This window comes from Anas platyrhynchos, chromosome 1 (assembly GCF_047663525.1).
Source record: "Anas platyrhynchos isolate ZD024472 breed Pekin duck chromosome 1, IASCAAS_PekinDuck_T2T, whole genome shotgun sequence".
Classification (NCBI taxonomy): Eukaryota; Metazoa; Chordata; class Aves; order Anseriformes; family Anatidae; genus Anas; species Anas platyrhynchos.
The window spans coordinates 89,239,784-89,262,242 of record NC_092587.1 but is presented as its reverse complement, the minus strand read 5'-3'; the positions used below and the strand labels follow the sequence as shown (position 1 = coordinate 89,262,242).

Genomic DNA, 22,459 nt, shown 5'->3' with positions numbered 1-22,459 from the left:
CGTTGCATTTTCTGCTCAAATAAACCCATGGAGTTGAAATGAAGAAAAGGCTTTTAAATGAAAGGCTAGAGAATCTGTCTTATGTCATTCATACCCAATACCCAGCCAGCATCAGAGTGAAAATGGTGATCATGGTGAAATTCTGCAAGCTGCCCTTGTGCAGGTTGGCCTGTTAAAGGCCATGGGGCTGCGTGTTTAGGATTGGATTATGGGGGGGAGAAGGAAGAGGGTATGTGAAGAAATGCATATATATGGTTAAAAATAAAAGTAGATTGTGGCTCATAACACTGGTATAACACTGGTGTTAATAATGTCACTAATACCATTTTATCATATGCATTTATCTTTATTTTCTCACCTTACATGAGCTTAGGATAAAGTATGTAGGTTTATCCTCAGAGCCTTTTCATGATGAGATTGTTTTTGTCATAATTTCAGTTTCTTGCAAATCGGGGCTGCAGACGTGAGTCTTGCCCAGCTATGTAAGATTGTTTATTTACTTACTCTCAGAATCTGTATGGCTCCAAGCAAATGCTTCCATGGTAAATGGCAGTGCTTAAGCATCAGGATTTGTTTCAGGAAATTTAATTAAAGTGGAATAGTTTAAAGTTGCTTTTCTACTAATAAGATGAAAGAAATGACTTTTGCTGTCCATCGAGAGAGTTAAGTAAAATCTTCAGGGTTTGGGGGGGGATAAAATGAAAATAGCTTTTGGGAAATGCATGTTCTAGTTTTAGTGCTGTCTTATCAGTATTTGAAGAATGATATGTGCATCTTGTTAATGTCTTCTTAGAGCCTAGACACGGTTCTTAAATTCCTCTGAAAAAAAATGACAAGAGTGATTACTTCATTGAAAAACCTGGTCATCTTTACCTTACCACATCCGCATTTTGGATTTCAAAATGAAATTGTTGGTAAGAGGCTATTGCAGTGCATTGCATCTGACATTCTTGTGGCGTTCCTCATATATCCATTAAATCTACAGTATCCCATTTGATGTCCTTTATGTTGTGTGATCAACAGGATTTGTCAGAGACGTGGGGTTTTAAGGATCTGGACTAGATATAATTCAATTTAGCAAGTTGAACTTGATCCTAAATGATTACTATTGTTCAGGGCCCGTAAAAATAGTTTGGAGGCTTAGTCAGAACTGCAGTAATAAATGTAGTGTGCAAGCTTTGAAAAAAAATATTAAGAACAGGATCCTGTGAAGTTATACAGGCCACCTGTGCAAGACGTAACCCTGTGGAGATTTAAGGCCGTCTTCCCAAGGGGCTTGTACAATACTTGTCAGAAATGGCTTTGTCGAATTTGCAGCTGCCTTGCGAAGTGTGGTTCCTGGTCATCTGCTCCCCGGCTTGGCAGGTACAACAGAGGCAGCATTTCGGCTGTCGCCTCATGGCTGGAGCGATGATGCTGGCCAGCCCTGCTCCAGGGGTGTCCCCTGCAGGACGGGCAGCCCCGGCTGGCTCTGAGTTTTCTGCTGTGTGCTGGAGCTCAGAGCATCACTGTACCTGCTGCCCTGGGGGAGCAGGGCTGCCTGGTGGGGAAGCAGAAGGGTGAAGAGGTGGGAGAATCTGTCAGGAGAAGCCCTTGGTAAAAGACGTGACAGTTTTGTGAAAGCAGCCACTGATATTGGCATTTCACCTTTGTTTTACAGAAGCTGTGCATGAAGGTATTTTAGGATGAACTGGACAGAGTGTCTGGAAGTCTGTAAATTATGCTGAGCCCTCAGATAAGGCTCCTCTGTACACATATAAATAAATATAGTCATATGAATGCTTACTCCCCTGTGAGGGACAGTTGTGAGGCCCGAGACCATGACACCTTGTAAGAAAGGTTCTTTATCCAAAATCATAGATCTGATTCAAACTAGCACTGGTCAAAACCCAGAGAGCTTTAACAAAGAAATTAAACCAAACCAGAAAGCGTTGTTATGCCTTTGTACAAGCATATTTTGGTGTTATGATTCCCCATTTTCATAAAACGCGAGGTAGCACCAGATTACCTATGCTCTACGTGCTAGGACTGCCAGGCCGCGACTGTTGAAATGGGAAATAAAATGTAGACACAGCACCTGATTTACAACTCAGAAGTCCTGAATGACACACACAAAGTAAATGGAAGTAATTACTCTGTCGTAGCATGATAATCAGGGGACGCTCAGTGATTCGATTTGACACAAATGTCAGTCACAAGATTAAAGCAAAGTCATGTACTTCCTTGCACAGCACACAGACGAACTACATAAGTCAGTGCCACGGGATATCACAAAGGCTAGAGTGTTAGTGGATTCAGTAGGAAAATTCACAGAGAACCAGTTCAGTTGTGATTGCTTAGCAGGATGCTCAGGAGGCGGCTTAAATCACAGGCTAGGAGAAGGATTAGTGATGATGCTCCTGTTGTTCGCCTTGCCCAAGCATTTGCTCTTGGTCCCTGTCTGAAAGGTTTTGAACCTAGTTCATCCTCTTCCTTTTCTTATGCATTTATTCTCTAGTACAGGTGAGTCTCCAGGCTACTCTACCTCCAGTACCTTTTTAAAACTAGGTAGTAAAACACATTTTATTGCAATCTGCTAATTATTTACAGCAGGGAGTGAGGCTAACTTTGCCCATGCGATACTTTATATATCAGAAGTTACAGCTGTCGCAAGTCATTATTTCCATGAAAAATTGTGATTCATCTTTCCATGAGTCCTCAAGAGATCACAGAATCACTGAATCTCTAGTTTGGAAGAGACCTCAAGATCATCAAGTCCAACCTCTAACCTAACACTAACAGTCCCCACTAAACCATATCCCTAAGTTCTACATCTAAACGTCTTTTGAAGACTTCCAGGGATGGTGGGCACAGTTCTATATCTCAATTTGTTCTTATTTAAGCCCACAAATAATTAGATTCCATTTACTTCTGATCTTGCAGTGGGAATGAAATTTTAGCTCATGTCACCATTCTGGAAGAAGAAATACTTGAATTACATATGGAGACAGGGCATGATGTTTGTATACATATGGTTTCAGTTGAACAGGGTTGTCTTGAGGAACTTCTATTTGTCTCTGAAGTGTTTTGAGTCAATTTAGCATTTGTTCACTGCTAGCATCAGCATGGCAGCTGTGGAAGAAGAAGGCTAGTTTTGATAAGAAAGGTGTATTTCAGCTTAGCCTTTCAAATACGGCTCAGTCCTAGTCAGGGAAATCAGCTTTTATTGTGACAGAACTCCAGTTATTTGTCCATGATAAGACTGCTGCTGGCGATGCTATTTCTGTCAATGTTTTAACTGATGAATGTATTTCTGCTGTATTATTTTTATCTGTCAGGTAGAAGCCTTGCTTTCTCCTAATAACTTGTAAGAGTAGTCTCTCAGAGATGCTGCTTATGCTGGAAAGGCCTCTTGGGCAAGAGCTACCTACCCCAGCTCTGCCTTGTGCTTTACTGTAGAACCATAAATTGTGGAAAAAGTCACTTGGAGAAGAAGATTTCAGGATCTAGTCCATAATAGATCCAATATATCACAAGTTACTTCACGCTTTGGTTGTGTCCTTGTGTTGAATTTTTTGTTTTTATTTTTCTCCTTGGTTGTCATTTTAATATTCATTACACAAACTCAGCAGGGGAGTTGGAATGGAATTTGGAAATATCTGAAGTCCAAATGTCACAGTTTTATGAAGAGAATAAATATGTTTAATGAACAGCATCTGTATAAACTTGGGGTAACACTGTGCATACTTTGAAGTATTGTATTTCTCGTGAAGAGCTGTCTTCTATGAGAATGGCAGTGTGAATGCTGAATCAAAGGACAGTGGTCTAAGAGGGCTTTGAAACCCTACCATGATAGGATGCAATACTTGGACCTTTCCCTTAAGAAGTATTTCTCCCCAAATAAGAGGTGCAGCATTTCTCCCAAATTGTAGTCTTTCAAGGTTAGGGAGTCAGCATCCTTAAATTTTTTTGCAGCATAAGCCCAGTTGGTGAAGAGTCTTTTTACAGCGTGGAGAGTCATGAGCTTTGTGAAACCGCACAAGTGATGACAGTCAGAGGAGCGCTGTGAGCATGTTTTCAATCGACTTTATCTTCTAGTGTTTCTTCCAGCACACCATGGCTTAGGCAATGCTTGTGGTAAGAGGCAATTAAATTGATGTAAAGACCAGGTTGATTTGACATGTTTTTTAACCAAGTGTTTATTAGTTGAAATAATCTTGGGCGTTTTTTGGCATAATTTATGTTTGAGTCGGAACTTGACTCATTCTCAGAAGCCTGTGTGTATTTGAGCACGTTAAGCTGACATTACCAAGTGGAACTGTGGGAGGCTTTCGGCTTATGTTTATGGAGCATGAGCTGAAGCTCCTACCTTACTGCCTCAAGAGCCACAAAAATGTTAATAGAAATCAGAGATGCAAGAAAAAAATGTATTCCATATAGCCTGTCAACGTGCCAGTGCTGGCTTTTTCCTTGGGTTACTTTCCACTCTTTTGTTCCATCCAGTTTTAGGTATCACAAGGGATGAGACTTCCTCCACATTACTTTAGAAATTATTTTGCAGCCCTAGTAAGTCTCTGTGAAGCATTTCCTTCAATGCCTCATTTATATTTCCTGGTCCTTAGATTTTCATAACAGACCCTGCACCAAACTGTCAGGGGTTGCCTTCCTGTTAGCTTTGGCAAAATGATTCATGCTTCGTACTTGCTGCTCTCTCTGGTTTTGTTTAACTGAGTGAAACAGTGAAAATTTACGTGCCTCAAATTACAAATCTTTTAAGGCAGGTATTGAGATTCTCTCTGCAGAATGCTGCTGTGAACATTTTAAATCAACCCGCATGATTAAGTGAAGTAGCAGTAGCTGCTAGTATATCTTTTACTGTACTTTCTTTCTTGGGTTTCCTGCACAAAACATCTTTGCTTTGTGTCTCTTACATCTTCCAAGGCCATTTCCTTTATTTCTCTCTCCCTGGCCACTCTCCCCTTTCCTTTAATGCTGAGGTACTTCTGCATAAACCTTACAATAGCCCCATGAAAAGGCCCATTATAACCCACAGATTTTTTTCAGACACTTAAAGTTAGATTAAGATGAAGTCTCTGATTCATTGCTATGTAAAAGCTAAAATTAATCATTTAAACTGCTTGTAAGATTGGATAATTTTTCCCCACTTCGTCAAAATTAATTTGTCCCTGAAGAATGTGTTTTGTGTATCTTAACAGGTAGGTGCCAATGCATGTACAGAACAAAAGACAAAATTGATTTGAGCTGCTGTTGGAGCCTGCAGGAGTACGGTAGTTTTTGCAATTGTTTCAAAACCCAAAATGTTTCTGGTCTGTTATTATTGAATTAGTCTTCTATATTTCATATACATACATAAATATATATATATATATACACATATATACACACAGTTCATACATATATATGTACATGTATATATGTATTTTCTCTAATCAGTATAGCTCTGAGGAAAAAAAGAGAAAGGGAGTATCAGAAAAACATAAAAAATCAGTATATGTGTTTTCATTTTGTGCTTTTGGAATTTACATATTTTCTTGGTTTCTAAGATTTAGTAAGTCTTGTTTGTCCTCTAAAGAGGGATGTACGCTAATAAAAACCACAAGGCATTCGCTTTGTGGGGGGATTCCTACACTGAAACAACACAGATAAAATTACCAGTGAATGTATAATTCTCAAAAGTTTTTAGGTTTCTGGAGTGAGAAAGGCAGGAAAGTTTTGACCTTTGCATGAGGTATCTGAAATAGTTGCTTCCTAAATTAATTTTTAATACCTGTTCAGAGGTCTGGGCAGGAAGGCGACATCTGACAACAATTTCTGGACAGGAGCTGTTGAAATCTTGTGCTGTCTGAGTCCTGATACTTGCAGGCTCTTCAAGTTTACCTGCGGGTCTTAGTCCTTCACCATCTCATATGCAAAAATAAATCACTCTCAGCTTAGAGGAAAACGGAGTGTGAAAGTCTGAAAATGGACAATTTTGTCCATTTACCTAGAGATAGTATTTTTTGCCTGTTTCTTAGCTGAGCCTTCTCGACTCCTTGTGGCAGAGGTACTGAATGAGGTCAGATGCCAGCAATGCCTGAATACAGGGTTCTTTCTTTTTTTTTTTTTCTTTTTCTTTCCATAAAGCTTATCTCTTTTTTGACAGATTTTTTTTCTTTTCTTTTCTGTACATAACAATATTGACTTAAAATGTATGTAATAAGTAATTTGCAAATCCTTTGTTGGGATTAACAGCTTTGCCTTATCCAAGTCTGTCTGCCTCCTTCTTGTACAAAATAATGTATTTTAGAATCTAAAAAAAAAAAAAACCAAAAGCAACAACAAAAAATACACACCACCTCTATAAATATGTTGCTATGTAATAATTTTGAGCTTAAATGAAATATGCCTTTGCCATCTTGCTAATTGTCCATTGCCCCATAGGCCATTAAGTATAGTATCCTGATACACTGCATGCATCTGGTGGTTTTGTTCAAGGCTTTGGAAAAAGAAACACAAAATTCTTTTATCTAAGCTCTGTGACACCAAGCTGGACTTTCAGGCCTTTCCCATTGCATGTCCATAACTGCAGAGTAACCACAGAATCATAGGATTTTATGAAAGACCTACTTTTTGGTAAGAAAAGGAGGAAGGGGACCAGGAGTTCTATTGGCGGTGTTGATGCCAGTTTGGCATCAACGATTTCTTTAGTTTAGAGTGGCATAACATTTATTGCAGCACATCATAGCACAGTGTTAAGAGGCTGTCATTTGATTCTTGAGCCAGGTGAGGTGGTTGGAAATTGCTTTCTTTCACCTTTGTGTTTTGCTTGGTTTTACTGTAGGCAAAATCAAGTTAATTTCTTCTGTGTTGGCTCACTTCTTATGTCAGCCTTTGCCCTGAGTTATTGTATGCAATAAGGCACAGAGTGGCAGCTGCTTTTTGACAAGCTGCCATTTGGAAAGGAGCACAGAGGGCTGCCCCACGGACCTGCACGCACATGTATTATGCATTGCGTGTGTATACGCCCTAGCTCAGGTGGGGACAGAAGCAGCCACAGGCGTACTGAGTGTTTTTGCAAGACAGGATCAGTTTTGTGATTTTTTTCCTTTCTTCTTTTTTTTTTTTTATTGTTATTATTTTTATTTTTCCCCCAAGGTGAGTTTGTAAATGCTTTGTTAGCTCTGGTGTGCACTCTGAAGTGATACAGTATGATAACCATGAGCCGAGATGCTTGCTGCCAAAACCCTCCAAAGTATGACTGGTGCATAGCCTGAGGAGGAACACTGCTCTGTTAAAACTCTGCCAACCCTAATCTTATAACCAAATCATGGCTTAAATTGCAAAAGCTTTACAGTATCCTTGAAACAAGTTGTATACTAGGCACACTGTAAAAAAAACAGGGAGGATGCACACAGAACGGATGAATGCATCCTGATGAAGGGAAGTAAGAAGGTGTGGAAATCGTGGTATCTGAACATCTGTGCAGCATGATTGTGGTCTTTGTTTCTCATCAGTTTCATAACTGAGGCTTTTTAAGGCATTGTCCACACTCCCAGGTGCTGTTCTCTTGCAGCCTCTTCTGGTGCCTGAGGTGGAGAGATTCAGGTGTGGTGCAGAGCCCTTCTCCTGCTCCCCTCCACATCTAGCAGTCTCTCAGCACTTCCAGCACCACTGTGCATCAAAAAGCAATGAAGAAACTTTCCCAGGCCCTGGTTTGATGTTTCAGCATGCCTTGTGTGGTCCTGAAGCTTCTCAAATGGGAAACGGTGACCATGGGTGGAGGGAATTTACCCTGAGAGTGAAACTTTTTGCTCAATTCAAGAGTCTTTAACACGCTAACTTTTACACGAGTATAGCTTGTATTCCAGATTGCTGGAGCTTTGTCTGTCCTCCCACAGCCAGTATAACTCTGGCTCTTTCAGTGGAAATACAGGCATGTTTGATGCAGATCAAACTCTTGCTACTGAAAGACTCATTCATGCACAGGGCTTATGTTAGTGACTGTGGAACCACAGCTTCGTGAGTGAATTAAAATGCTTCCTGATGGTCCTCCTGACCTGAGACGACCCATTTTAAAATATCAGGAAGCTTTGTGAGGGTTTTGCCCATGGAAGCTTGTTGAGGCACATTGTAGCTAAGCTCTGCGCAAATTCAGATTACACTTTCCCACTTCGACAAGTTTAGTTCAGCTTTATTGGTCCTGCAGAGCAACTGTACGGTTTTATTTGCTGAGAGCCAGCCAAATGGGTCTCTGTGGGAGAATGCTGATAAACCTTACTATTTTAAGCCTGGCTGTCTCTCTGTGCTCTTTTCCATGCCATGTCTGTCTGTCTGCTGCATAAATGATACCATCTTGCCTCTTCAGATGGGTTTGGGCATGGCCACTGCAAAGGTCCTATCACTTCTCCATTTTGCATCATACAGGTTGTTGATATTCTTTGCCGTTTTTCTCACCTGAAAAGCTCAGTTCTTTATTTCCTTCAGTTAAGCACTTGGAGATTGCTCAGTGGAAGGCACTGTATGTGCCCTGAAAAGTCATCGTTTCTGCAGTGCTCCTGTAAGACTGTGATGTCTGTTTTGGTGAGGCAGTGAAGGAGTTAAAGGCTATGAAGTTTCAAAGAAATGCCCAACAGCTGCTGTCAAGTATCCCTACAATCCTAGCTGACTTCATTCTTGTCAGACATCAGTGATAATATCCAAAAATGGGTGCAAGACAGGAAGTGTTTCAGGAAGGTATGTTTCATGCAAAGCCATCAGAAATGTGCTCTCTCAAAGGGCCACTTACCGTAAGATCCATATTAATTCAAATAGCATGGTGAAATTCCAGAATGTGTTTACAGAAACATTATTTCTGTCCAAAAAAACATCGCTTGTTGTTCTAGTGTACAAATGGCAAAAGCAGATGAGTTAACCACTGTAGATATTTAGTGTAATGACGTTACTGCCTGGATGAACCCACTTTTTTAAACATGAAGAGGATTCAGTTACTTGTAATGTTTTTGCTTACAGTTTTGAGGGTGGCTTTGGCTTGAGAAAGGGACCAGGAGAAATATAAATCAATTTATAATATGTTTTCACATTTACTTTAGATTCAGCGGCTGAATTGGTATCTAACAAACTTCTAATTCACTTAAAAGGAGTTACCTAGTAAGCAGAACAAAATTATCAGATTTTTTTTTTCCATTGGATTACAAGGAAAATGCTTATCTTCTAAATGTTTAGCATTTAACATAATTGGATAAATAGAATGGCACTTACCATGTGTAGGAGTTGAGAAGCTAGAAATAGTTTGTTTTTGAGCAGATTTAACATTTCCGACAAATAGTCTACCCAATTACCTGTAAAAGTGTCCTATGTGTGCAGGTTCCCATTATTTTCATCTCATTTGAAAATTCACATATGAGAAATGAAACAATTTTTAACCATCAGTAGCACCCACTTAAAAACATGCCAAAGGGGGGAAAAAAAATGGAAAAAATCCTACCAGTTCAGAGCTCTTATGCTGTTAGGGATATTTCCCTAAAATTCCTTAGTTGTGTCCAGTATTGTCTGTCTTGTAGTATGAATCTGCAATGAAATATAAAAGTCCATTGTAAATTTTTTAACAAGCATGAGTAAATAGACTAGATCCAGTAAGGATATGGACAAAGTTATGGACTGACAATACGCTCCTGTAATTCACTGTTTCGAAGACTAGCACATATCTGTAATAATACTAAAATAAAGCACTGCTATTTTTATTATAGAATCATTTAGGTTGGAAAAGACCTGAGATCATCTAGTCCAACCTTTAAACTCTGATTTTGCTTCATTTAAAGATTTCTTCCTTCTGTACTTTATTCTGTATTCTCTTATAGTTTCAAAAATATTCCTTTACTGTTGCAGGGAAAGAACAAATTTTCTACGTAAAGTTCTAGCAGCCCGAATTTCACATTTGGGGTTTCACTGGTTCATGGAGCTAGGTCACTGCTCTTGAAGGCACCCTTGGAAAAGTATATCCCACAGCCAGACAGATATGGGTTTGGAAAGAATGCCATGGTATTAATGTTGAATTATATGCTAGTAACTGTTTGTCCTTGTCATGGAGATGTGACCGTGTAACTCAGGCAAGGCACAAGAGGAGATGAAGGCAGACCCCTGGGAGGAAGACCTGAGTGAAATTGAATTTGGCTATCTCATATGCTGAGGAATAGAATGAATATAAACTTCATTTTTATATGGTGATCCGAGGATATAACAGAAGAGAAAAGAAAGGAAAATGGGATTACTTGGATACAGGAAAGCATTTTTTGTTATTTACTGGTAGCAACTCAATATAAGGACAAAACAGTTTCAAAATGGATTGTTTTATATTTGCCCACTGTTTCTGGAAGTTATTGCCAAGAGTAAAAACCACATGATATATTTCTACTATTAAACCATCTATTACTGATAGATAATAACAGAGCAGAAGGAGAAGGCACCAGTTAGTCTGCATTAGCTCATGTATTCTGGATAACTCTTTCTTGAACTCTGAGATTTCTCAAACTCTACAGGGCTATGTTGATTTCTCTCTGCCTTCTGATATGATGAACTGTCTCCTCTCCCATGTTGATGTCAGATCATCTCCAGTACTACCATGATATTCTTCCTCATGCTTTTTTTGGATAATCTGCCATTTGATCACTTATCTATTAGTTATTGCAATAAGATAACAAATGCCACGACAGTTATAACAGCTCTTAACAACAGAAGCATTTTTAAAATTATAAATGTCCTGTTTTCTTACTTTTTTTTTTATATATTTTTGGTTTGTAATATTACAAAGGCTAGATTTTGCATCTGTAGTGGTATTTATGATTTAAGCTTGTAACTTGAAGAATGAAATTTAGGCTTTAAATTCCAAAATGGCTAACTGCTTGTAATTACTGAACAGTCACCAATTAAGCCACAAGTGACAAATTTAAAAACAAAAACAATACAGAACCCTGTTTTACTAACTGTTGGTCAAAATAACTCTATTAGGAAAGCTTCTGTGAAGTGCTGTATGAACATGCACCTTACAAAGCCATCCGGCAATGTAGGATGTGGGAAAGGATGTCAGACAGAAAGCCTGTCTCCTTGAGTTTTCAAAATGATTAATCGCAAAGCATTTAATTAACTTGTTTACATTTAACAACAAAGTTAATTGTGTTATTTAAGGGGCTTTGTTGATTGGTTTGTTTTTCTTTGAAATCTGTTGGGTTAGTTTTGACTAACAACAAGACATATATATAAATATATAAAGAAATTCTATGCTTCTGCTTTAAAGAAAAGTAAATATATATATATATATATTTTTTCTGCTTGTTGTTATAGCACCATTAGGTATTTTATGGTGCATTTTTGTCTTTAGCCAGAGCAAGTGGTTTAAGACAGTACTAGATGTGAACTAAGGCACTTGTTAAGAGCAATGACTTGTCCAATATGCTTAATCCCCAAGGAAACGATTGCAGCATCTCAGGGATTTCTTGCTAGAGTTCTGCCCTCCAAGCAGGAAGAAAGGAAACTTTTTACATAGCTTTCACAGATGCTTAGGTTATACAATGATAATATAATACCTCTTGACACATTGTCATGAAGTTTTATTTAATAACCAAATAGCTCTTTACTATTTTGAGTCACTCTTTGAGTACTGGTTTGCAACAAGTTTAATTTTTGGCTTCCTGGTGCTTTTCTGACATCTTGCAGAGAGGTCTGTTCCATGTCCCAACCCTGTCCAAGATATGGTGAATTTTTCTGCTCAGTTCATAATTCTCACCAGGTCTCTGACTGTCCCTTTTTGATCTCAGTGTATTGTGGTCTTTTTCCTTCATCTTTAGGCATTTAGCTGAAACGCTTCTGTAGGCATTCATCTCCATATCAAATATATAGAATGATTGACACCTGACTTTGTCATCTGAAAGAAACGAAAAACTAACTTGGGGCTGTCTCCTTCAAGACTCCTTGATGCTCAAGGAACATATAAAAAGGCAATGTCTTACTTCTTAGAAAGCTCTGCTTGAAAATCTGTGAACTCACTATTGAAAAGAGTAGGACTTTTTAATTGATTTTTTTTTTAATCATTGGAACTAGGTTTTAATTCAGTTAATGTTTCAGCTTTTGTATTGCTGAGATAATTAAAGCAGGTAATTGAGAGAAGGCCTGGCATAGATGGGTTGGAGGCATCAATTTAATAAATAAAGTTGCATGTGAATGTGGAAATGCTCAAAATGGTCAAAATCTCAATACTGTCCTGTCTCCTGCACACTTGCAATGTCACCTATATATGCATTAGTAAAGAGCTGAAATACTGAAGTATGTAGAGTATATGAAAGTCCTGCTTCCTACTAGTAGCAAAGGTAGGGTGGTGTTTTGAAGTAGCAAGGCTGTATTTAAGATGCTTAGAAGTGCCAACCCTTGAATGAATGGAATAAAATACCTAGGTTGTTCCAGCTTTGTCACCTCCCTCCGTGTTTGTAGACTGCGTGTGTGCTCTTTTAGTAATGGTAGCTGTCATACAAGCTACTGTTGACCAGCGTGTCCTTACTTAAATTTTATAATTGCTAAGAAGACCATTTGAACTGCACCAGTAGCACTTTGGTAGGAGCTGATGTTTGTGCTCTGCACCAACCCACTGCCTTCATTTAGAGAGTGCAGCCTGATGCTTCTGAGCCTAGCAACACTGCCCTGCTTTGATAGTGCGCCTTTCTGATCTAGAAGAGCAGATGGATCCTTCTATTTGTTGGTCTCTTCAAGGGATCTTGAATGCAAACTGCTTGAAAGCCTCTAATTTCTGAAGGAAATTTAAGGCACTCCTGCTGGGATTTGATTCTGCGTTTGAGTCATTTCAGGCCTGTTTGTTGACCCATTAAAAAACCCTTGTCACAGCACTGCGATTGCCTTTTGTTATAGTCATTACATTCCCCTGGAGTCTCTGTAGCCATTGTCTGTTTTGTTTCTTTGTTTTTGTTTTTCCTCACTAGGGATAGATTTTTGAGTTGGCAGAAGGTATCAAAATTAATTCCCACCACCAGAAACCACTGTGCATTTGCACGGGGCACGCAATCACTAAGTAAGCCCCACTGTATGCTCCTTTCGGGAAAGTGCAGCCTCCTGGATGTGGCATTTGTAATATTCCCTTGTCCAGTCTGATAGGTAGTGTATGACCAGCATGAGTGAGTTGCATTTGTTCCTCCTCCTTGCCCTTCTAGAGCCTGAGCTGGCAAAATGCACGTGTATGCCACTAAGTGTACATCATGTAAGCAAGCAAATATTACTTCAAAGTTGCAAGAAAAAAATTAAGACTGCGTTTTGTTGAGATGTGAATGTAGAGGGAAGCAGTGCCATGGAGAAAGGAACAGGGAAATGCCTATAAGGACCAGGTGTGGGGCACACAAGAGTGTGGAAAGCTCATTTCACCCTTTTGTATGTGCTTAGAGGCACATGCAGGCCCACTCTCTGGGACAGATAAATTATACATTTGAGGGAATTTGTGGGAGCTCTGGCTTTCTGCACAGTGTATGGGTCATTGGGAACAGACTCATGACTTCCTTGAAGGGGACAAAGGTCATTTTAAAATTCTTAGCTGTACTATGTAATGCAAATTATTGGCAGGTTTGGAAGATAGCGTTGAAGCCTTTGTTAGGGAAGAACTTTGTTGTTGTTGTTGTTGAAGATAAGGCTTTGGATGTAGGGTGGGAAGAGGACTATTTGCTAGATGTGGCTGAAATAGGTTTGTTTTGAAAGACACCGTTAGATTAGGCTTAACAAATTGTGATCCTGTTTTATATTCTGCAGGGTACCTGAAAATCAAATCTGTGGTTTATCAGAGGGCAGTTTTTCCCCAGAGCACTTAGATACACTATAGAAGTACTGCTACACAATAGAATACTCATTAAGCTGTTGGAATTGTATCTCTAAATCTTTTCTTTCCTTTCAGATTAAATTAAAAAAGAATGAAACAGACACCCCTCACTCCCCAATCTTGTGAAACTGTCTTTAATGCCTTTGCTGAATGAGGCACAAACATGACGCTTACCAAACTACAGTTTCTGGCACACCCTGTTTATCTACATAGGGACTCTTCTGAGAGATTTTTCAGTTTGTTGCCCACAGAGTCTTTAGCTGACCTTCAAAAACTGATGAGAAAGGGAATAGTTATAAATGAGGTGACTGCCTATTTCAGATTTGAGATTACTAGCGACTTTCTGCATATGACATTGAACAGCTATCAGGGACAAAACGGCAGCTTGGTTTTCTCAACTTAATGTTGACTTTAAATCAAGCAGCTGGGAAAGGGGCATGCCCATTTATGTATGTTGAAAAAACCTTCAAAACATCTTGATTTCAGTTTTAATGAGAGATTGAGTTCTGCAGTCATGGCGCAACAGAGAAGCTTTCCAAAACAGTGTTAGGATGTTGTATTTTCCTTGCTGTTATCTCATATTCCACTAACATTTTGATATATTGTCTTAATATTTGAGCTATAAAGTTGGTAGTATTTTATATACTACTTTTAATATTGAGAAAGGGATGCCATGAATAATCAGCAAGAGCAAAATTACTTTTCAGAACCGAGGTGACATGTGTCGGTATCAGTAACTACCATGCAGCCACTGTAGTGGGTCAAAGACTAAGGAGAACAGGAGGAGATAAAATAGTTAATTTACTGATTGCATTTCTCTTTCCAGACCTTTGTTTTGTGGTGAAAAGTAGACCTGCAACCCTGTGGTTTGAAGTAATGAAACTAAAATCCAATTAACAACTCACAGGTGTGATGCTGAGTTAAAAATGAGAGGAAAGTGAGAGAGGAGGGAGCATTCTTTGGGAAGAAAATGTTAAGAAAATAGGCAGCCTATTTAGGAAGACGTAGAAACAAATGAAGTCATGAGAACCTGAACAAAATCCCATAAGCACTGGGCTTTCCAGTTGTTTAGATGGGCTTCAGCAAACATGTTTGTTGTGGATGCTCTCGAGAAGCCTATGGATTATTTCATTCTACTTTTAAAGTAACCTGTGGAGTTTTTCATTTGCTTCAGAGAGAATGGAAATAACTGCAGTTCCTTAAAATGACCATTACCTTTTTCAGATGTTTAAGTTGAAATAGCCACGTACAGTATATAAAACAATACTCACGTTTATTAAAGTAGCTGCTATCAATCCAGAGTGAGTAATAATTTAAAAAAAGAACATCTGGAACTTTTCCTTTTTTTCTTGCCCCAGTGTTTCCCTGTCTTTCTTGTTTTAGTGGAGTAACTATAATACCTGACTGGGACATGAATCTTTCCTAGCAGTACGCTTTGTACTCACTGTAAATTGATTCATAACTGTATGCTTAAAGGATGTTCAAAAACATTTAGACTAATGTGGAAATTATGTAACTGTGATGAAAACTTCAAAAGAAAGCTTGTGTGTTTTTTCTTTTTCTTTGCCTTGTTTGGGAGCATGTTCAGGCTGGTTCTCTATCTGTGTGCTCTTGCATGTCGTTCCTATTTGTACTCTCAATAACTGGTTCATCAGGAACTTTTAACCAAGTACGCAATCTTGCTGTGGGAAGATAACTTTTTTGTTTTGGGATTTTCTTTTTCCTAATTTTCTTGCTCTTCTAGGGTGTGGTTAGAGCTAAATGAAATTTGGGTTGGTCTTTCCTTTTTTGACCCGCCAATGTGTTTGTTCTGTTAGCATTGCTCTGCTCTCCGTAAATCAGACATTCTTCTCGGCTTGCATCAGGTTGCTAATGACATGATTAATGCAGGAAGGGTAGAGGGGGATGACGTAGTGGCTCAGGCAAAGTTTACCTGAGAATTATCTCTAGCTCTCTACTGTTTAGTGTCTGTGTGAGTCATGGCCTGAAGCCCTGCCATTCCCTGTTCTTCAGCTGGGCAAGATCACACTTACCTCATTCTATGTATGCATTTCTCCCTTTTCTGCCAGATCTGATTAGAAGCATTTTTGTTTTAAACTCGAGGTTTATGAAACATTAAATGCACTTTTTACAGATAGCTGACCGTAATGTTAAATGAAAAGGACCATTAGATATCTGTAGTCCAAGCAGTTTTAGAAACTTTCTCTGTCCCTAGATGAATTCTGATTTTATCAGTGCTAAGTCTTTTTTCACATTCATGGATTTAGCAGTCGTAGTGTTATGGCATTAGTAAGCTCTGCAGCAGGACCATGAGTTAGATGCTGTCAATAAAGCATCCTGTGTCTTCTCGTGAATATGCACACATGTAAACTTAAAAATAGAAATGGCAAGTTTGTGCTGCTGCCTCCAGCTTTGGGAATTTCATCTAACTTCAGGTACAACTATTCTGGTCACATTCATTCCGGCCCTCCATTCCTTAACAGAGTAGTAGGGAAACTGATCTTACTGATCAAGAAAGCATGAGCATGTTTTCTGATATACTTCCAAGTCTTTGAAATTCCCTTATTGTAGGATAGGCAACTGAGGGAATCACACTTCTTTTGTATGTGAAGTTCAGTATTTCTACTAATGTGCATGATTTCTTCAACAGTGTTCCTCACAGAGTGTCTGCATTAGTCTTCCACTAATTTGATGGAGAGTGTGCTGTCACATGCTCCTAAATCTCTCTTAGGATCAGAATGAAGACAATGTACGTTTTGCAAGAAATGCTGATCATTTTTCAAAATTTCTTTTTTTTTTTTTTTTTACTCTGTAAAACTGTGATGAAGTGATGAAGTCTTTGGCATACTTCAGGACTTCAGGTTTCCTCAACTAAAACTGTCTGCTTTTCTGTGTATGCACTGCTCAGTCTGAATTATCCTGTGCAAGAAGTGCTTAACAGTAGAAGGGTATGCTGAAAACAGGCTATCCTTTTCCAGCCAGCACATATCTCTCAACCTGCCAAAGCCTATATCAGGAACATGATGTGTGGGAAAAAGTTTTTAAATGATAGACAGAAAAATGTCTTGTGGGAAACCTAAAATGTCATGAGACTCAGTCTGTTAATAAAGAATGTTTTTACAAGCAGAGCATCATCCCCCTTATTTTTGATATTTTCAAAAATTAAAGCCTGAGAGCATAACATTTGTGTAGAATGTAAACAACCTTGGTACTTAGATAAGTGACATTTCTTGGAAATAACATTCACTTGAGGGATGAAGAATGGTGAAAGTGAACAATTAGTTAAAAAAAAAAATAAATTATTTCTGTAAGGCATAGCTCTCAACTATTTCTAAGAAAGGCTGTATTGATGCCTGAGATAAAATTTTGTATGTGCTTACTGATACGTTTCACAAACATCTCTTAAAGGAAAAGAAACCCATCTAATAATCTGGTCGCAGAAGGTGCACCAGATGAGTAAATTCTTAACATAAACATTTTACAAATAAAAGCAAAAAAAAAAAACAAACCTCAGTTCTCTAACGTAACATGCAGCACACTTTGTGTACATTGTAGTATATGCTAATGGAATTGATTCCCTAGATGCCTGCATAGAGATGACAAACATTCATGCCAAGCTTAAAGTTGTCTGCACTTTGTTTTGCTGATTTTAGAAGAACTGTTTACATGTAAAAGTAGTACAGATTTTATTCAATGAGTCAGTGTTGAAGGAAAAATCAAGCATATTGTTTGACACGTGCCTTTACGTAAGCTGTGTGTCTTGAATCTGTATTTCAGCCTGAGCAGTGAAATGGTATGTCTGGGTTTTGTTTTCTTCTTGCTAGATAGCCAGTGCCTTGGCTGTAGAACTGCGTGGTATCTTTTCATCTAAACCCCTCTTCTTTTTGCTCTTTAAACTAGAAAAGGAACCAGACGATGTTTAGAAGTTTGTTTTCAAAATCGAAATATGCTGAATGAAGCAGAAGTGTTGGGGGCAGCGGGGACACGAAACAACTGTCCTTAAGCAACTTCTGTAAAACCCTTACCCTCACTTCTCCCGCAAGTTTACAAGGCAGAACATTGCCTGCCCTGCAGTTAATATAGAGTTTTTCACTGCTTGAAGTAGCAGCCCAGCTGCAGGGAGAGATGTCTGTCCTGCTGCTGGGCTGCGTCCAGCCCCAGGTCAGTGCAAGTTCTGTTTGCGGAAGGGCCCAAAAAGCAGGAAGCAGATGTGAGCACCAGGGCCCTGGCTCAGGTAGCCTAGTAACAAGCGTCCCAAGCCAAAATAACTAAGTCAGTTGAAAGGCCAGGACCTACAGTTCATTGTCTTATTTATTGGATTACCTAAATCAAGATTTACGTAAGGATTTATGTGATTTCACACATGCTTTTCTTTGTTCGGCATTTTTAGTGTCCTGTCCAAATGCAGGCAGCTTGCCTGGTAACAGTGCTCATCACCATCATAGCATATTTTTCCAAATTGCCTGAGGTTTATTTCTGTGTGCAACTAGGTAGTTTTCTTCAAATGTTCTGTGTTGTCTTTTTGGTACCTCAGTAATTTTCATCTTACATTTTGCCAGAGATCAATACGTATAAATCGGCCAAGATTAGAGTCCTATGTATTCAGAAAAAGTGCTGTGAAATTTCCAAAGCAATTAAGATTTAGTATTTTATTTTTCTTCTGTGTGGGTTTCTTCCTGTGATCTTTTCCGATGTGTAAGTTACCTTGGTTCAAACACTAGAACAGGCTCCCTGGATAAGCGTTAGAGTCCCTATCCCTGGAGGTGTTTAAGAAACATGTGGATGTGGCTCTAAGGGTCATGATTTAGTGATGGGACACCGTAGGTCAGATTGATGGTTGTTTCTGATGACCTTGCAGGTCTTTTCCAATATTGATAGCTCTGTGAGTCATAAACGGGACCACGGGACACCTACAGAAAGCTTCTTAAACTGGGTGTTGGTACCTTGTCTTTGAGGGATAATGCCTAAAAACGCTTCTTTGAATCTGTGTACAGATTTTGCACATTCTTGGTATGCATTCATCATTTGAGAAATCTCTCATCACAACATACCAGGAGCATATGTGGTGTCTCAGGGCTAAAATTGAACAAGGAATAGAACAAGAGAACTGACGAAAATGATGATCTCAGGGGGGAGGAATGATGCTCAGCGGGTGTGCCGTGTAGGCCTCACGTGCCACACAGAGATGGTTCGTGCTGGTAACTCGGTGGGAGAGCAGTGCAGAGGTCCGTACCCTGTCCATCTTGGTTTTGGCCTCTGCCTTGGGATTTCTCAAAATTTTTGAAATTCTGCTGAATTTCAGGTCCAGGTCTTTCTCAGCCTTTGCTGCAGGTTTGCTGGTGGGCCTTCTGTACATTAAAACACCCCTTTGCGGGTTGCTGCTGGGTGTTTGAGCTTTCCTGGTTATTACTCAGCTCCCTCAGAGCCTTTGGGGAACTCAAACAGGAGATAGACAGGATTTCTAAGTGTACTGTTGCTCTTTGGTTTAACAACATAAGAAAAGTGCATTGTTTAAACACCTGTGATTTCCTGACTGAAGATCTTTCACTCTTTCTCTAAGTTTCTTCCTGGGAAATGGTGGAGGCTTCTTGTTTTTAGGTAGGCCCGACTTTCCCTCGTCTCTCAGATAGCTGCTGCTGCCATTTTTCCATTTAGAAGGTGTTTCCAGAGATAATCTCGTAGGCTTCCTGAGTGTAATTCTGACATTCTTAATTTGTACATGTTATTTTTTGCCATTTGTCTTGCTTTGGAAATTTCCATTTCCCAAATCCCTTTAGGAGAGAGAGGAAAAACTCACTTTGTGAGGGTGATGTGGCAGAGGGGGGTGTGTTTGTGGTTCAGAACTCCATAACAAATATTTTCCATTTCCTACTTTACCAAAATCTCCTTGTAGGTAAATATTGGGATTTGCTGACTGTGTGTCTATTTTAGCATCTTATATAGATTTTTCCTCTTGCAATTATCCTCATAAATGTGTGTGAAAGATGACATGAAGTCACAAATCTTAACGCTACTGACAGTGTTGACATGCTTCAGAGAACAGGGAAGCGCTTTTTCGTAGTTAAATAACACCCTGTAAAAACTGATAAAAAGATTCAGTAATGGGACTGGTACTTCTCTTATTAACTTGTTCTTTGAGGGAAGAAATGCTTTTATCTATCTGTCTGTATGCCAGTCATACCTTGTGACTTCTGGACCAGTTGAGAAATAGAGATTTTGACGATAATAAGTGTCAATGAAATTAATGGCAATGGCTTTCTAGGTAGAAGAGAGACATCTTAGTGCTCCACAGCACAGAAATCGACAGCGTGAACTTGTGAGCCTACTGAGCTTTTTTGAGTCCCCGTAGGACACAAGTTTGCAGGAAGCCAAACCACGTTAGTTCCACTGCTCACAGAGCTGCTCACTGTATTGTGCTTTGTTTTTTTTTTGTTTTGTTTTGTTTTGTGTTTTCTTTAATCAAATTATGGTTGCCTTTGCTAAAATTTTGTTGTGTTGCTAGCTTTTCTGTGTACGTTATTCTTGCCAAATACTAGAAACCACAAAGGGACTAGTGTAATAAACAAGAACAAATAAGGACAGTGTCTGAAATGCTGTTACTTGCAGATAGTTGACTTAATAACATCTGAAATAAGAATTGTTTCTGGTTTTAGTATTTATTTTAGTCACAGCTTTCTTATACCCCTATGAACTTTTCTCCCGGTGGATTATCAGTAAATACAGGAGGGCTACTGCTCACTTGCAACTATTTAAGAACCACAGGCAAAAAAAGAAAGCAAAAACGAATACTTCAGGTTTGAGAATGAGTTTCTATGTAGTAAGTAATGATTAAAAACCCTAAAATGAGAGCAGTTTTCAATTTTGCTTCTGTTTCTCATGAAGAAACAAAAATAAATAAATACATTGAAATTGTCTTGTTCTGATAGGGAGAAAAAAAAAACAAACAAACACAAGTTTCTGATTTTTCATATTTTCCCCTCTCTGATTCCCATTTTTTAAGATGATGAAATTATGACGAAGATGTTTATTTATTTAAAATGACAAATATTGGGCATCCAAAGCTAAGAGTATTAAAGCAATTCAACCTGTTAATGAGGACCAGAGATTGTTCGGACTCCTCCCAAGGATGTATAAGTGCCAGCAGTATGAGATTAGGTTCACTTTAGATTTCTATAAGATTAGGATCACTTTAGATTTAAGTCCTCTGTTTAAAAGCTACTGAATTTCTGGTGGTCCAGCCACCTTTTTGAAACTTTGAAAAAAATGACTTATTTAATGTGTTGTGTGCATGATTCTTACTGCAGGATTGCTCAGATATTTTTTTTTTAAGAAATGCATCTCTTTAGGCAAAATCCTTTTCTGTTCCCTTGTTCCACTGCTTTAAGACAGGTTTCTCTGTGGTAAAACGGTTTCCTTTATTACTTGTTTGTTTATATTAGTAGTGGTTTCCTTCTTAAGGTTAATTATTGTTTCAAAGAAATTGCAATTTCCTGTTCTAGTGTAGCTTGTTTTCTTTAGATTTGTTCCATGGCTGTCATGATGTCTGTAAAATATTGTTCTGGAATTCTTCATGTTGTAAAGGTGCAGTAATTCTAAGTGATGATTCCTAATCTCTTTTTTTTTTTTTCTCTGTCTCTTTTTGAATTCTAGGTAAGAATAACTTTTGCAGTGATTTTTGCTTTCAGAGAAACTCTCCTTTGGTAAAGTATTAATCTCTTTTTCTATCATCCTTTAATAATGGTATTATTTTTGTTTGTTTTAAAGTGGGGGAAGAACAGAAAAAAAATACTTGGCCACGTGCTTTCCCTGCCCTTTTAAATGCTCTGATATGGTTGCTGGAAGAGAATTTAAAAATTTCAAATACATGTTTATGTTTTTACTTAACAGTTTCCTACATACCATGTGACAGTACAAACACACAAGCAAGTTACTGTCACCTGCAGTATTTTTAAGAAGTTGGAAATATGTTTTCCTTTAGTGAAGCAGAGCTTTAGATTTCTATTGAATGTCTGCATTCTCAAAAACCCTGCCCAAGTTTCTTCCTAAGCTTATGTAGTAGCAGTTTCTTTATCTAAACCCCAAAAGAATGTGAAGCTAGATAACAAAGGAAATGTATCAATTAGATAAGTTAAATGCATACTGTAACTTAAATCATGATTCAACAAAGTAATTAACAGAAGTTGCAATAACAGGATTCGAGAATTGTTTTTTTAAAACACAAATATGATATGTCTTTACTGTCTAGTGCCACTAACAGGGACTGTACTGTATTGAGCTTTTCTCTCCGCAGCCACTACTAACTGTAGATTCAGAAGCTTCCTGTTAAAAAGCTGCAATCCCAAGGAAAAAGGTCTTTCATTTAACAGGCCTAGAGACAACTTCTCATTACAAGAGAATTGGTATATTGTAGAGAGTTATGCAACTATAAATATGACTTCCTGTGCATTAGACATGTTTGCCAGTTGCTGGAAACTTGAAAAAGGAGATCTTGTCTGGTCACAATTCACAATCAACCTATGAAAGCAAGCTGAGAACAGCAGTCCATTTCTTTTATCAGGGACACTGTTGGTTCACAGTATTGCAGTTCTGTTTTTTTGTTCTTTTTCCTCTACGTAT

At 38.6% G+C, this 22,459-nt stretch overlaps 2 protein-coding genes across 5 annotated transcripts in view; both read left to right on the top strand.

The window, feature by feature from the left end:
* CMSS1 (cms1 ribosomal small subunit homolog) overlaps positions 1 to 22,459 on the top strand; it is a 239,064-nt gene that overhangs the window by 97,230 nt on the left and 119,375 nt on the right. The window contains exon 1 of one of the 3 annotated variants that reach the window (XM_072023217.1): positions 5,195 to 5,267. The exons of the other annotated variants lie outside the window; for them this stretch is intronic. Coding sequence (XP_071879318.1) covers positions 5,210 to 5,267 — 58 coding nt within the window. The 5' untranslated portion in view covers positions 5,195 to 5,209. Of the gene's footprint in view, positions 1 to 5,194; positions 5,268 to 22,459 lie in introns of those variants that run through there. 3 annotated transcript variants of the gene reach the window in all.
* Positions 1 to 22,459, top strand: part of TOMM70 (translocase of outer mitochondrial membrane 70) — a 287,143-nt gene that overhangs the window by 166,628 nt on the left and 98,056 nt on the right. The window contains exon 15 of one of the 2 annotated variants that reach the window (XM_038175607.2): positions 21,494 to 21,543. The exons of the other annotated variant lie outside the window; for it this stretch is intronic. The gene's annotated coding sequence lies outside the window, so the exon portion shown is untranslated. The remainder of the gene's footprint in view (positions 1 to 21,493; positions 21,544 to 22,459) is intronic. 2 annotated transcript variants of the gene reach the window in all.